At 54.5% G+C, this 14,381-nt stretch overlaps 1 protein-coding gene across 1 annotated transcript in view; it reads left to right on the top strand.

Annotated features, from left to right (window-relative positions):
• The window catches only part of IGSF21 (immunoglobin superfamily member 21), a 222,373-nt gene extending 208,910 nt beyond the window's left edge, over window positions 1-13,463 (top strand). Inside the window, exons 5-10 of the mRNA XM_037148002.2 lie at window positions 1,780-1,895; window positions 4,105-4,579; window positions 11,504-11,589; window positions 11,925-12,117; window positions 12,523-12,561; window positions 13,240-13,463. Of these exons, the coding sequence (XP_037003897.1) occupies window positions 1,780-1,895; window positions 4,105-4,579; window positions 11,504-11,589; window positions 11,925-12,117; window positions 12,523-12,561; window positions 13,240-13,313 (983 nt within the window). The 3' untranslated portion in view covers window positions 13,314-13,463. The remainder of the gene's footprint in view (window positions 1-1,779; window positions 1,896-4,104; window positions 4,580-11,503; window positions 11,590-11,924; window positions 12,118-12,522; window positions 12,562-13,239) is intronic.
• Window positions 13,464-14,381: the final 918 nt, after the last annotated feature.

Here is a 14,381-nt window from a genome sequence, read left to right as displayed (position 1 = left end):
TAGAATCTGCAACTTCTGGGTAATTGAAGTGTTCTGGTATATTTCCCCCCCTCGGAGTTCCTACCTCACTTACCATCTGTTTCATCCCATCTTACACTTAATTACAATTCTCCGTCTATTGTTCTCCCCTTGCTTCCTGTTTGCCTCTCCCGCTGAGAGCGCGTGGTTGGCTGCCCGGATGAATGAATGGTTCCTACCTGGCTCTGTTCCCCCAGACCTTAAAATAGAGTTGCCAGGCAGCTGCCTCCCCTGCCAGACGGTGAGCCTCTCGTGGCGGTGTCTGTGCCATCACGGGTGCCTACTGTGAGCACCTGGCACTGTGCCCCGCACCTAGTAGGTGTCGGGAAATGTTTGTCGAGTTTAATTAAACTTAACCGGGGTGAAACCCCCGTGCCGGGAGGAAAAGCCCACCCCTCTTCATTTTCTCTGCTTCTCCCAGTGCTCGGGACCCAAGGCCGGATAAGCCAGAACAGACAGCTTTTCCCAGGTGAAGTTCTAAGATTATGGCTTTTGTGCTGCTGACAATGAGGGGGAATAACCAGAAGAATCATAAGAATAGGGAATTCCTGCCATGTGCTAAGCCTTTTTATATTGGCTTCTTCGAACATGCCTGCCAAGTGGGACTCCCATTCCAGGAAGCGGGAGATTGAGGCTCACGGTCTTGGTGACTTGCCCACGGACGTGGAGGTGGTGGTGACTTAATTGGGACAGGGACCCAGGGATGCCCGATGGTTCCACGTGGGCCCGTGCCAGTGCCCACAGTGCCTGGAGCCCGGCTTTGGCAAACCAGCCAGTGGCACCTGGTGAGGAGAACAGAGAGGTGAGCCTGTGGGGCAGGGCCATCTGTGGTCAGTCAGCTTCCAGAATAAAAGGAAGGTGGGAAGAAGCCTCCAGGCCGCCAATGCAGCCAACTTCTTCTGACTGCCCTCACCGGGGTCTGAGCATCCGTCTCCCCGGCCTCCATTCTGTTCCCAGTCTCTCGAACTGCAACTTGGGTCACATCACCGCTCTTGCTTAAAACCTTCCGTGGCTCCCTATTGCTCTCGGGACAAAGAAGGAAAACTCAGAACAGCAGAAGCCTAGTGACCCCGCCTCTGGGGGCTGGGGCAGGGGGAGGAGCAAAGAAGGCCCCAATTCACAGCCGCGGCTGATGTCCAGCCAGCAGTCATTTCACAACTGGTTCTCGAATTTCCTGAAAATGTCACCGTAGGCTCTCTGAGCCCATGGGAACCTGAGTCAGTGAGGGGCCAACCCCCACCAGCTGCCCTGTTCAGCGCTCTGCGCATCGGCCCAGCCCCACTGGGTGCCACGTTCCCCTGCCTCCCATCCTACACACCCCCCCCGCCCTTGGCCCTGGGCCAGCCTATCCCCAGGCTTTTGCACATGCTGTCCCCGGCACCTGTCATGTTTGTCCCGCATGGGTTGCTCCCTCAGGTCACAGCACAGTGCCACTTCTTCAGGCTTGACCAAGGCCTGTTTACACTCTGTTGTACCTCACGGCACCTGCTGCACTGAGCACATTAACTATGTCGTCTCTGTGTCATGTGCTGTCATACCCACCAGGCTGCGAGCCGGGTGAGGCAGGGCCCTCTCTCTCCGCCCAGCAGGGACGTCATTCTCACTGTGGTTGATGACATTGGCACCCTCTGGGGTTGGGCAGCATCGGAGCCCACCCCCACCCAGCACTCAGTCTGGGGCCTGGCCCGTCTGAGGTACGCAGTGAATTCTTCCTCACCGTTCCATTAAGCCTTCTTCTTTTTGTGCTTCCCCCTTGGGTAGCCCCTCCTACCTCCATCGAAGTGGTAGCTGCGGACACGCCGGCCCCCTTCAGCCGCTACCAAGCCCAGAACTTCACGCTGGTCTGCATCGTGTCCGGAGGGAAACCAGCACCCACGGTGAGTACCCCGGCCCCCATCCGTCCCTGCAGGATCACCCTGCTGTGTGTCTTGTTCGGGTGTGTCATCCACGTACCCACTCACGGCCAAGTCAGAGGCAGGGACAGAGGTGACAGTGCCCACTGAGAGCGGGGTTCCAGCCCAGCCTGCCGCACGCGCTGAATAACCCTGAGCAGGAAGATCTCCCCTTTGCTTCTCGTTTCTGTAAGGAGGTTCTGGGGGTGGACGCCGTTCAAGTTTTTCAGCGTGTTAAGTAGCAACAGGACTATTTGGTCTGAATGAAATACACGGAAGCGCCATGTCTTTAAATGTCTCTACAACAGTGAAGAGCGAAGGAAGGGCACCTTGTCCGTGCTGACCCCTGAGGTGTCTCTGTGGAGCCCTTGGGGTTCCACGTGGGGATGCTATGGACCACAGGCTCCCAAGGCCCTTCCAGTGTCGACATTGTGTAGTACTTTAGGTGTTGACCCCAAGAGTTTTTTACATTACTAGGGGTCAGTGGGGGGGGGGGACAGGTAGGGTTCAAGTCCAAGGAGGGGGAGGCGAGGCATTACAGACCCTGCCTGTCTCACAGGCGTGTTCCAGTGGGGTGACCATGGTACCCAGCCAGCCTCCCCCCAGCTGCCCAGGACAGGACAGCACACAGGCGCAGAAAGACTCAAGACAGGGCAGTGGGCCGGCGTGCCGGGCCCGGGTGGGGCAGCAGGCGGGTTCACACAGGTGAGGCAGGGCACAGGTGTTCGGAGACACGCCTTCGGTGAGGCCCATTTCCCTCCACCCACACCTGCGTCCCCAGGGCGAGAGCTACACCGGCACCTTCAACGCCCGCATGGGTGAGAGCAGGATGGAACCCCAGGTTCTCCTCCTTTGGAGCCCACTCGGAGGTCTGGACCCCTAAAATCAAGCAAGCTGGTCTTTTCCCCAAAGGAAAACTTTTCCAAAGGGCCCATAGAAAGTTTCCTCTCAGCCCTGGGGCTGTGGGGGAAACCCTGCCCCCGCCTGCCTGCTTCTGCCATTTAAGATGACACTAAATATTCAAATATACACAGTAAAAGACATATAAGTATGTGAAGACATATATATAAAGATATATATGTGTGTGTGTATATGTGTACCAAAATAAAAAGACAGCAAGTTAAATCAAATTCATATATATGTATGTAAACACATATATACACACACACATATATATATATGTCCTCATATATATATGATTCTCATCTCCCCACATTCCAGGCATCTTGTATTTGCCTGGAAGCTCAGAACTTGAAAAAATTCTCTGATATAAATTACAAATATGCTTTTGAAGCACTTTTCAAAAAAGAAAAAGCCAAAGCAGTCTATGGCTATTATGTGCCTAAGAGATTTTTCGTTGGAGCTATAAACTCTGACAGATTCTCTGTGCTGCAGGTTTCATCCCCTGCCCGCCCCCCAGCCCCTCTCCCGCCGCGCCCTCCTCCCCCGCCCTCCGCCACCTGCACCAGCATCCTGAGAGCGGCTTCCTGCCCTCCGCTCTTCCCATCTTCCATCTATTTATTTATCTGATTTATTAAAAAACACACCCAATCCCCACAGGCCTCTGGGCGCCTGTACCAAAATAAAAAGACAGCAAATTAAATTAAATGCCGCCTCTCAAAACTTCAATTGCTCGCTCGCAGAGAAAGCAAGAAGATGGTGTGTGCGCCTCACCCCCCCACCCCTGGCTTCCTCCCACGCACGCACCTATTTCCTGCCTTGTCTCCAAAACCTGCAAAGCGACTTCACACGCAGAGGTCCTCTCCTCATTCCTCTGACGTCTCATTTAAGCTCAGGCCCTCTCCACTTTCTCGTCCACTCGCTCTCCCCGGGTGGGTGTGGGCCGCCCCTTGGGAGCCCAGGTGGCCACCAGGCTGGGTCCCGGGCCCTCCTATTTGCCTGTTGGTTCAAGGCATTCCACAGCCCCGTGAAGTAGGTGCTTGATTGTCCCTGTACAAGTAAGGAAACTGAGGCGCAAAGCCTCTGCCGCCAGGGCCTGCGTGTCCTCACTGAGTTGAAACCACCTTGGTCTTGGGCTGCTGGAAGGAAATGAATGAGGAGGTCCATCAGGAAGGCTGCCAGGAGAAAAGAGGCTCTGGAAGCATGGCCTCCTGTGGCCACATCCTCTGAGAGCCCATTGGGAGGTCTAGGGCTTTGGCACAAATCTTTTCCCATACCCTCCCTGTGATTCCAGGTTTATTTCAAAAGAGATGGGGAGCCAGTGGACGCGGTGCCCCTGTCAGAGCCGCCAGCTGCGAGCTCTGGCCCGCTCCAGGACAGCAGGCCCTTCCGCAGCCTCCTGCACCGTGACCTGGATGACACCAAGGTGCAGCGGTCACTGTCCCTGCTGGACACTGAGAACCGGGGCGGGCATCCCTACACCGAGCGGCCGTCCCGCGGCCTGACCCCAGACCCCAGCATCCTTCTCCAGCCGACCACCGAGAACATCCCAGAGACGGTGGTGAGCCGCGAGTTCCCCCGCTGGGTCCACAGCTCCGAACCCGTCTACTTCCTGCGCCACAGCCACACCCCGGGCAGCGACGGCACCGTGGAGGTCCGTGCCCTGCTCACCTGGACACTCAACCCGCAGATCGACAATGAAGCCCTCTTCAGCTGCGAGGTCAAGCACCCAGCGCTGTCGATGCCCATGCAGGCAGAGGTCACGCTGGGTAAGGTTGGGAGCTACCCTTCCGCAGGCCCCTGCAGAGCTGGGGTGGGGGAAGCTGCGGAATAAGGGCTCCGGGCTGCCGGCTGTCATGGAGTTAAGGAGGGCAGGGAGCAAATTGGAGTCAGGGGCAGGCACACAGGTAACGGTCTGGGTTATTTATTTTTTTACCCTCACCCAAGGATATATTTGTTGATTTTAGAGAGAGAAGAAGGGAGAGAAACAAGCACCCCGACCAGGATCGAACCTGAAAACTTTTGGTGTACAGGACAGTGCTCCAACCAACTGAGCCATCCAGCAAGGGCAGAGTTCGGGTTCTTAGGCAGGTTTGCTGAGCTGGGTAGGAGGACCTGGGAGAGTCAAGCAAGGCTGGAGCATTTGCTGGATAGGGTCAGGAACATAAGAGGTCACAAGAGTTTGGTCCATCAGGATCAAGCTCATAGATCAGCCCTGGCCAGCGTGGCTAAGTGGGTTGAGCATCAGCCTGTGAACTAAGAGGTTGCCAGTTCGACTCCTGGTCAGGGCACATGCCTGGGTTGCAGGCCGGACCCCCAACCAGGAGTGTGCAAGGGGCAACTGATCCCTGATTTCTCTTGCACATCGATCTGTCTTACTCCCTCCCCCTCTCTCTAAAAATAAATAAAATCTTTAAAGAAAAGAATATGGATCAGTGTTAGGAAACATAGAAGGTTTTCAAGGTTGAAAATAAACACAGAAAACACAAGGAGGCTTGATGGACGCGTGAAGAACACAGAGTGTGGACTCTTCGGGGGGTGGGAGGTGTTGCTGAGTCAGGTCACGGGAAGGTCCAGGAAGGTTTTTAGCCATCCTGGTCGGGAACGTAGGAGGTGACAAAGCGGTTTTTTGTTTGAGACAAAAGACCCGAGAGCCCAGGGGCCAGTTACTCGGTAAGGGTCACTGACCCAACAGGTCGGAGGCCTGCCGAGTCAGGGTCGGGAAGCTTTGCCAGGTTGGGGTCAGGAACACGGAGGACACCATGCTGGCTTACACTTTAAAGTACAGTGACAACCCTGTCATCTGCGGGGACGTGGGAGGTGGGCGCAACCAGGACACTGGACACAGCTCCTGCCCTGTACCGATTCCCTCTGTTTGAAACCCCTTGAACCTTGACCTACGGCACCCAGAAGCTCTTCCTGGAGCCCCACAGGCCTGGGCTTGTCCTCTGCATCTTCTGTGGTGATGGGTGCTGCATGGAGCCCTCCCAGCTCCTAACCCCTCATGACTGAGGACAGATAGCAGTGACTGATGAGGGTGGGGACTTCAGCTTATGTCAAGGGGTCCAAAGGGCTTCTGTTTCCTGCTGGTTTACCAGAAAACTTAGCACTGGCTGTACACCAAACAGCGAGGGAAAGGATTTCATGGACATTTAGCATGTACAAAATGCCAGGAGCATTTGGAAGGCTTATCTCATTTATTCCTCACAAGGAGAAGCTTACTGGGTATTCCCGTTTTTCAGATGAGCAAAACTGAGGCTCAGTTGGTGGAGCCCCTGAGTCATCAACTTGTGAGAAGCAGAGCTGGGATTTCAAGCCAGTTCTGTGGTACCTCCTTCCCTTCCTGCAATGCCAGCCACTGAACACACCAGCCCCAGAGCGGGCATCCTCGGCTGGCTGTGGGGTTGCTCCCCTTAAGGCCCATGACATGGCCCTTTGATTTCCACAAGCCACCTGCCCAGAGAGAAGGCAATAACTGGGACTAACTTTTACTGAACACCTGCTACAGACCGCAGACTGCTGCTTGTCTCATATGAACTCAGTCGCAACCCAATCACCCAACTGGTAATCCTTGTGGTAGCTCAGCGCAGTACCCTCATTATCCCATGTCACAGAGGAAGTAACTGAGCACCAGCGAGGTTAAATTAAGTTGTTGAAGGCAAGAGGGAGAGGATTCGAAGGCAGGCAGTGAGACCTGTCACTGTGCTTCCACATAGCGGCCATTTGTTGTGAGCTTCTACCCCACCCCCACCCCCAGGTACCATTTGCTCTTCATTCCAAAGAGACTTCATGAGCACCGCTGTGGCCAGGCCCTGTGCTCAGTGCTGGACTTCTCCACCCAGAGCTGGCCCTCGAATGGCCCTCCCCCCACTCTCTGGACCCTCCAGCCTTCCCGGCCCCCCCCCCCCCGTCTCCTCCCGTCCCATCCTCAAGATGCAGCCTGCTCTTAGGCTGGGAGCAGTCTCCACCCTTCATCAGCTGCTTCACCCATGAAAGCCACCGCCTGCCTCTCCTGGCCAAGTGCGGGCTTCCCACGGGTGGCTCCCTGCCTTACCCCAACTGAGAGCGATAAAAATGAGACCAGACAAGGACTCAAAGCAGCTGGGAGATGAGCTTCAGCTCGCATCTTTGGCGACAAAGAGGGTGCTGCCAGAGGCCTGTTCCATCCCTTCCCATACCCCACCCCAAGCCAGCAGGACATGTGTGTGCACAGCAGGGAAGTGGGCAGAGGGGGACATAGCAGAGCCACCAAGGTGAAGAGGCCACACTGGTGGGTGAGTAAGAGCCCCTTAGGCTGGCTCCTCAGCCTACCTCAGCTGCTGTCAGTTGGTGAAATCTCAGGCCTCTTAGGTCTTCGAGCCTCAGTTTTCTGACCTATTGAATGGGGGGAAACCATAGTAACCTCATAAATGTTTGGAGCATGTGCTAGGAGCCCGGATCTGCGTCAGATGTGTTCTCCTTGCAACTGGGCAGTGACCTTGTGAAGCAGTGAGAGATGCTACCACTGTTCTCATTTTAATGAGGGGACTCGGGCTTTGAGGAGCTCTCCTCAGGTCACCCAGGCTGGTCGGTCAGTCTGCCCCCAGAGCCCACGAGTTATACCGTCTGCCTGGGGGGACTGCGGAGAGAACCGGGGAGAGTGGTGTGAGCTGGGGGTGGGGTGGGTCCTGAGTGAGAGTCTGCACCTCACGCAGGCAGGGCACTGGCTCCCTGGCATGGGAGGGAGGCCGTGGGTGGACGAGATGACCTTGGGCACAGACTCGCAGACTCTAGTCATCTAATGAAGACGCTGAAGGTCAGGCCAGCGAGGTTAGTGTGTCTCCCTGTGATAGCCCTGCGCTGTCCCCTCTGCTGTCCCCTCCTCTGTCCCCTCCAACAAGGGTGCTCTCCCCTCCTCCAAGAAGACAGATGCCCAGCTGGGTCCAAAACCCACCTCTGTAGATGGTAACCACAGTCTTCCCATGGATCAAGCCAGAGCTCTGGGGTCACCCACTAATCCCATTCTTTTTTTATATATCACACCCAAGCCATCACTGAGCCCTGGCAACTCAACCAGAATATGTCCTACACCTGTCACAACTCATGGTTTTCCTCTCTGACCATCCAACCGAGGCACCCAGATTATTACAGTAGCCCCCAAAGTGAACTTTTGGCTTCCCCACCTGCCTTCTTCTATTCTTCACCCTGATTGATCCATTTACTATAATTCATATCATGAATCACATACACACGCACCGCAAACCTTCTAAAGGTAGACAAATAGATTGATAGGACAGAATAGAGTCCAGAAATAGACCCTAATATATAGACTCAATTGATTTTTGACAAAGGACCCTGGGCCGTTCGATGGGGTTGGAGAAGTCTTTGTAACGAATGACCCAGGAGACGCATAAAGAGAAAATGAACTTGGACTCTTACCTCACATGTACACAGATTTAATTTGAGATGAATCATAGACCTAAATGTAAAACCCAGCATCACAAAGCTTCTGGAGCAAAACATAGAAATACACCTTTGCGATACCAGGGCAGGCAAGGATTTCTTACAGAGGTCACAATAAGCGCTAAATGAAAAATAGAAAGTCGGTAAATTGGACTTAATAAAAATTCGTATCGTCTGCTCATCAGAAGGCAATTTTAAGAAAATGAAAAGGCAAACTATAGACTGAGAAAAAGACACTCTGACCACAAATACGCGACACAGGATTTGTATCTGGAATATATAAACAGCTACTGCAAATAATGACAAGGAAACTCAATTATTTCTAAAACGAAGTTCTGATGATGGCCGATACGTGCATAGAAAGAGGTGTAACATCATCGGTCATCAGGGAGATGAAGACTGAAGCCTCTGCGAGTTGCCCGTCCACAGTTGCTGGAATGGCTGGGACTGAAGAGGTTGGCTGTACCACGTGCTGACGCGAGTGTAGAGCCATCGGAACGCCCGTCGTTTCTGGAGGCAGCGCTGCTGCTCAGAAAACTGGCCGCTGCTTATAGCGGTAAATGTACCCCGACTCTTCGGTCCACTCCTTCACTCCTCGGTGTTTACCCAAGAGAGAGGAAAACACACGCCCACAAAGGTTTGGACATGGATGTTCACATCAGCTCTATTCGTAACTACAAAAACTGTGAGAAATGCTAATGGCCATAACTAGGAAAATGGGCGAAAAAATTGTAGTATGTTCATACAATAAACTGTAGTTCTTATCGATACGTATGAATGAACTCCTGATACACACAGCAGCGTGGCTGGAACCCAAAACACGCTGAGCCAGAGAAGCCAGACAGCAAAAGTACAGACTGCGTGATTCCGTGTCTGTGAGCTTCTAGAACGTGAAACGGACCTCTGGTGGTAGAAATCCAAGCAATCTCTACCTACGGAGAGGGGACATTGACTGAAAGGAGGTGTAAGTGAACCTTCTGGAGGGAGAGGAATGCGCTAGAGTGTGGTTGGGATGGCACTCACCCAGGTAATCGTGTTCATTAAGATTCATCAAATTGAGTGCTTAGGAACAGTGCCTCGCCCTGTGTGACCTCCACCACATTAAAATCCGGGGAGTGTTTATCCACCACGCCCCTCTGGTCCGCCTGCTGCAGCCACAGGGTCCTCCTCACTCTTCCCTGAATGCATCCAGCTCAGGTCCACCTCCGAGGCTTTGCACTGACTTTCCTTTCTGCCTGGAAAAATCTCACCCCGATATCTCAATCCCTCCCCCACCCAGGTCTCCCATCAAATCTTCCACTCAGATCTTCTGCCCTATCTCAGCCCCTTCCTCCTGGCCCCGCATCAACGCCTTATCTTGTTTTGCTTTCTGGCATCGTATTTATTTCTATCTACAAGTATGTATTATATAGGTTCCTTATTTCTTGGATCCCCCACTGGAGTTTAAGTGCTGTACAGGCAGGATCTTTACCTGCCAGGTTCACCTGGTACAGGACTCAGAAAAGTCCCTAACACATTACTTAATAAACTCTTATTTAATAACAATTAGTTCTTTTCTGTGTTTGTGAAGATTAAATAAGGCAGTGCATAGAAAGTGCCTAGTATAGTGACAGAGCAAGTACCCAGTAAATACAAGCTACTGTTATCATCATTCAGCATTGTGTCCTGCATAATGATCGACACAGACCAGGTGTATCATAAAGAACTAAGTGGACAGAGCAGATGAATGGATGGGCTGGTGAGCGGACTGGTAGGTTTTTGGGTGGATGGGTAGATGAATGAATGGGTAGATAATATGAAGGAAAGATGGATGAATGGATAGAATGAATGTTTAGGTGAATGGATGGGATGCTATGATGGAATGGATGGATGTATGGATAGAATGAATGCATGGATGTGTAGATGGACAAATGGATGAGTGGGGGTGGGTGGGTAAGGGTGGTTTTATTGAACACCCAGAACTGCTGGGGGAAGCTTAGAAAATCTTGTCCACGAGATTTCCCAAGTCTGTCCTTGGAGCAGAATGCTCAGGCAAGGTAAAGAGGGTATGATATGTAATCAGGATCCCGTGTAATCAGGGGATCCTGTGTGCATTTCCAGATTCATGCCCTGTGCATGAGCAGAGGCACACCCTTTACTGTCTCCGACCCCTCCCTTACTGTCCTTTCAGAGCAACCCCTCAAATCAGGTGGTAGCCTGTTGTCCCCATTTACAGGGGAGCAAACTGAGGCCCAACAAGTTGAAGTGGCTCGTGCAGCTAGAGAGCAGAAGGCTCGGCCTCGGTCCTGGTCTCGGGGCTCTCCTCGTTCTGTGTGTCCAGGGGTTGAAAGGCGTGAGACTCTGGCGACTGAGGACATGCCTTCGGGTGATGAGTTCTAGGAGCAGGCAGGGAGGCCCAGGTTTGACAGCCAGCAGCTGCTCATGGGTTTCAGGGTGGTGGTAGAAGTGCCAAGGTAAGAGCAGCTGGCCTGGCTTCCAGAAGCAACATCTTGATGCAGCAGTGAGGGTGGGAGTCGGAGGGGCCACCTGCTGCAAAGGCCCCGGTTGGTCAGCTCAGGGAAGTGAAGGCAAGGCCGACCCCTCCCCCACCATCTCTGGCCCTCCCGGGAGCCCCCAGGAGCCCCCAGGGACCGCAGCTCAGGTGGGAGAAGGTATCAACTCTCCTTCTCCACTCCCAGGCTTCCTGCTTCCCTCTGAAGGCCCACAGGACACGAAGTCCTGCTTCTGCCACTTCCTGGCTGTGTGACCTTGGGCAAGCCGCTGACCTCCCTAGGTTTTAAACGCGGCAAAATGGGCTTTACAGTTGCCTGCCTCTAAGCACCAGGATGGGTGTGACGGCCCTCCGGTGTAGCCTAGTGCACATCAGACACCTGATACACGTCGGGACCCTCTCCTCTCGGGGTCCGGATGCCCAGACCCAGGCCTGAAGGAGGGAGAGGGGGGATTTAGAAAACAAGGCAGTGAGGAATCTGGTCCCTCACACCTTGACCACCCAGGGCTGAGACCACGTTCGGCACACCGTGGAATCCCCAAGTCCCAGCCAGGGTCCGACTCACTGCAGGGGCTCAGGAAATGTGCTTGCATGAGGCAGGCAGGTAGAGGGAAGGAAGGAACGAATGAGCATCCTGGAGCAGGACTAGAGCTGGACTGGAACTTTCTCTTTCATTTCCCCTACCCCTCCTTTTCTTGCCCAGTGCCCCCTCCCCTGCACATACATCCACCTCTCTGACCTGGCCTTTCTCTCCCTTCAGTTGCCCCCAAAGGACCCAGAATCATGATGACGCCCACCAGAGCCCGAGTCGGGGACACAGTGAGGATTCTGGTCCATGGATTTCAGGTCGGCCTCTCCCTGAGCATCTGGGAGGGTGGTGGGAGGGGCCCCAGCCAGGCACTGGCATCCTGGCAGCATGCTTTGAGACCCTGCCCTTGACCTCCAGCCCAGCCTGCTAGTCTAGGGATGGTTTTGGTGAGGAATGGCAAAAGGTACCTGCATTTTTGCTTACCCATCCAGAACTCAGATTAGACATAGCTCATGGGCCTTGACCTCTTCTGCAGCCCTAGAGTCTTCTTCTGCCTAGTGTTCCCGGAAGCCCCTCTGATCCTATCAGATGACAGTACATTGCCAGGGCTGGCCAGGCCATGGCTCTGACTCCTTCCTGCTCCGGCCAACAGAATGAAGTCTTCCCAGAGCCCATGTTCACATGGACGCGGGTTGGGAGCCGCCTCCTGGACGGCAGCACCGAGTTCGACGGGAAGGAGCTGGTGTTGGAGCGGGTTCCCGCGGAGCTCAACGGCTCCATGTACCGCTGCACAGCCCAGAACCCGCTTGGCTCCACGGACACTCACACCCGGCTCATCGTGTTCGGTACGCCGCGCTGGGTGGGGGTCCGGGCGGCTGTCCGGGGACAAGCCTTGGCTGGCACTGTCCCAAGGAGGAGGGAACAGAAAGTGCCTGAGTCCCCTACGTTTGCCCTGGGAAGGTACCCCATGGGGAGGCACTGGAGTTCAGCAATGAAAACCAGAGATCTGTGGGTTCAAGTCCCAGGCCCACCACTTAGCAGCTGGGCCACCTGTGGGCAAGCAACTTAACGTTCCTCAGCTTCTCCTTCTGTGCCATGGTGGGGCTGGCACTTCCAGCCCACAGACGTGTGACTGCACTGAGACAGGGCACGTGATGCCACCTGGCAGGTGCGATACGGACAGAGGGGAGCTCCGTTACTGTGTTCCGAAGCCATCCACTCTCTAGCCCTCTTTCTGTTCCTCCCAACAGAAAACCCAAATATTCCAAGAGGGACAGAGGACTCCAATGGTAAGTCTCCATTCTCAGGGCTCCTCACGTAGAAGTGCGATTTTTGAGGCTCCAGGAAGCTCTGGCCCCCGCATCTCCCATCTGCCTACCCTTGCCCCTCCCCTGAGCAAGCAGCAGGGATTTCCAGGGAGTGCGCCCCCAACACCATCCACAGCGACTCAGAGAGCTCAGCCACCCTGGCCCCGAGGATATGTGTCCAGCACTGACCATGGGGCTGTGTTCTGGGGCCCTGGACCACTCCGCAGGGCAGTTGGGAGCACAGCCAGATGGCTCTTCTGGGGCCCAACATATTGCCCTCCCAGGCTTCCCCCAAACCAGGCACCTCTCCAAGGGACCCAGCCACTGCTCTGAGGCCCACCAGCTCTCCTGTCCCCATATTGGACCCATCCCGAAATTCACAACGGAGGCCCCAACTCCTGGTCCCCACTGGTGGGTCCTGATGGGCACCAGGGAGCCTGGCCACAGCCCAGCAGGCCCAGGACAAAGCAGGGGCCACCCATAGGTGGGACCAGTGGCAGAGCTGAAATGTGGACCCAGTGCATCCTGACACTGAAGTTCAGACTCTTCCCTGGGCCCTTTGAAGCTCCGTTGTTCCCGGGCACCACAGCCACCGAGCCCACCAGAAAGCGACATGGTGGGTCTGCGGGCTCTGATCCTGCTCCCTGCCGCCCGGCACAGGTTCCACTTCTGGCCCTGCTGGTGTCCGGCTCACCTTGGTGCTCGCCCTGACAGTGGTTCTGGAGCTGACGTGAAGGCACGGCCCCGGCTCCCAGCTCTCGTCCAGCACTGACATCTCTGCAATCGCTTTTCCTTTCTTTTCTAAACTATTTCCAGTCTTGTTCTTAGTCTCTTTCTGTCTGTCTTGGCTTCTTCAGTCGGTTTAATTAAAACAAACAGAATGATTTTCCCCACCTGAGTCCGTGGCTCTGTATTCTTCATTTGCTCTATGACAGCAACTGGGTGCCACCTGGCATCCAGCATTGGGACTGGCACTGTGCTGGGGGCAGGAGTGACAAAGGAGCTGGAAGACATGCTCCTCCCTGGATGAGGGGTGGAGATGGGGCTCACTGTCTCACCCAAATCCTCACACCCAGGCATGGGAAGTGGCCAAAGACACTCAGGAAATTAAAGGGTCCTCAGGGCAAGCGTAATGGTCAGCAGTTGCCAGGATAATGCTGCGTAACAAACCAACACACATCTTGGTGGTCTGCAACAGCAAGCATTCACGATTGTGTTCCTGTCCAGGATGACGTGGTGAAGCTGGTCCTCTCTGGCCTCAGTGGGCAGCTCTGCTCCACTGGGCTGGACTCCAGGCTGTAGGTGGGCTTGGGTCTTCTCCTTGGGTGTTTGCTCGGAAGCTCAGGCTAAAGGGGCAGTGGCCCTCTGACATTCGATCCCCTAATGGTAGATCACTAGAGCTGAGGGGGGAAAACCCAAACTATGTACCCACCATTAAATCATCTCCCTGTTGTGTCCATGAACACTTCTTCAGCCCAAAGCAAATCACATGGCCAAGGCCAACATCATTCAAGGTCACAGGTAAGTCAGGGGTAGAGGTTCCAGAACTTTCTTCTCAACCACAAGAAGATTCCCCATGCCGTTCAGTGATTAGCTCTGGGGGAAACACAGGGTCGTTGGGAGGGTAGGGTTGGCCTCTCTGAGCTGTGGCCAAGACTGGCAAGTCACCCAGGAGAGTCCGTGGAGCACGTTTAACATCTGGATGGGACAGGCTGCGCAGCAGGAGCGCATTGGACCCAGAGTCTCACTGCACTAACACCATTTTTTAAAACACTCTTTGGGGCTATGAAAAGCCCAAAGCA

The sequence above is a fragment of the Artibeus jamaicensis genome, unplaced genomic scaffold, assembly GCF_021234435.1.
Source record: "Artibeus jamaicensis isolate MK-2021 breed Jamaican fruit bat unplaced genomic scaffold, CSHL_Jam_final scaffold_847, whole genome shotgun sequence".
Taxonomy (NCBI): domain Eukaryota; kingdom Metazoa; phylum Chordata; class Mammalia; order Chiroptera; family Phyllostomidae; genus Artibeus; species Artibeus jamaicensis.
Note: the sequence above shows the minus strand (reverse complement) of the source record. Positions and strands in the feature narration are given on the sequence as shown.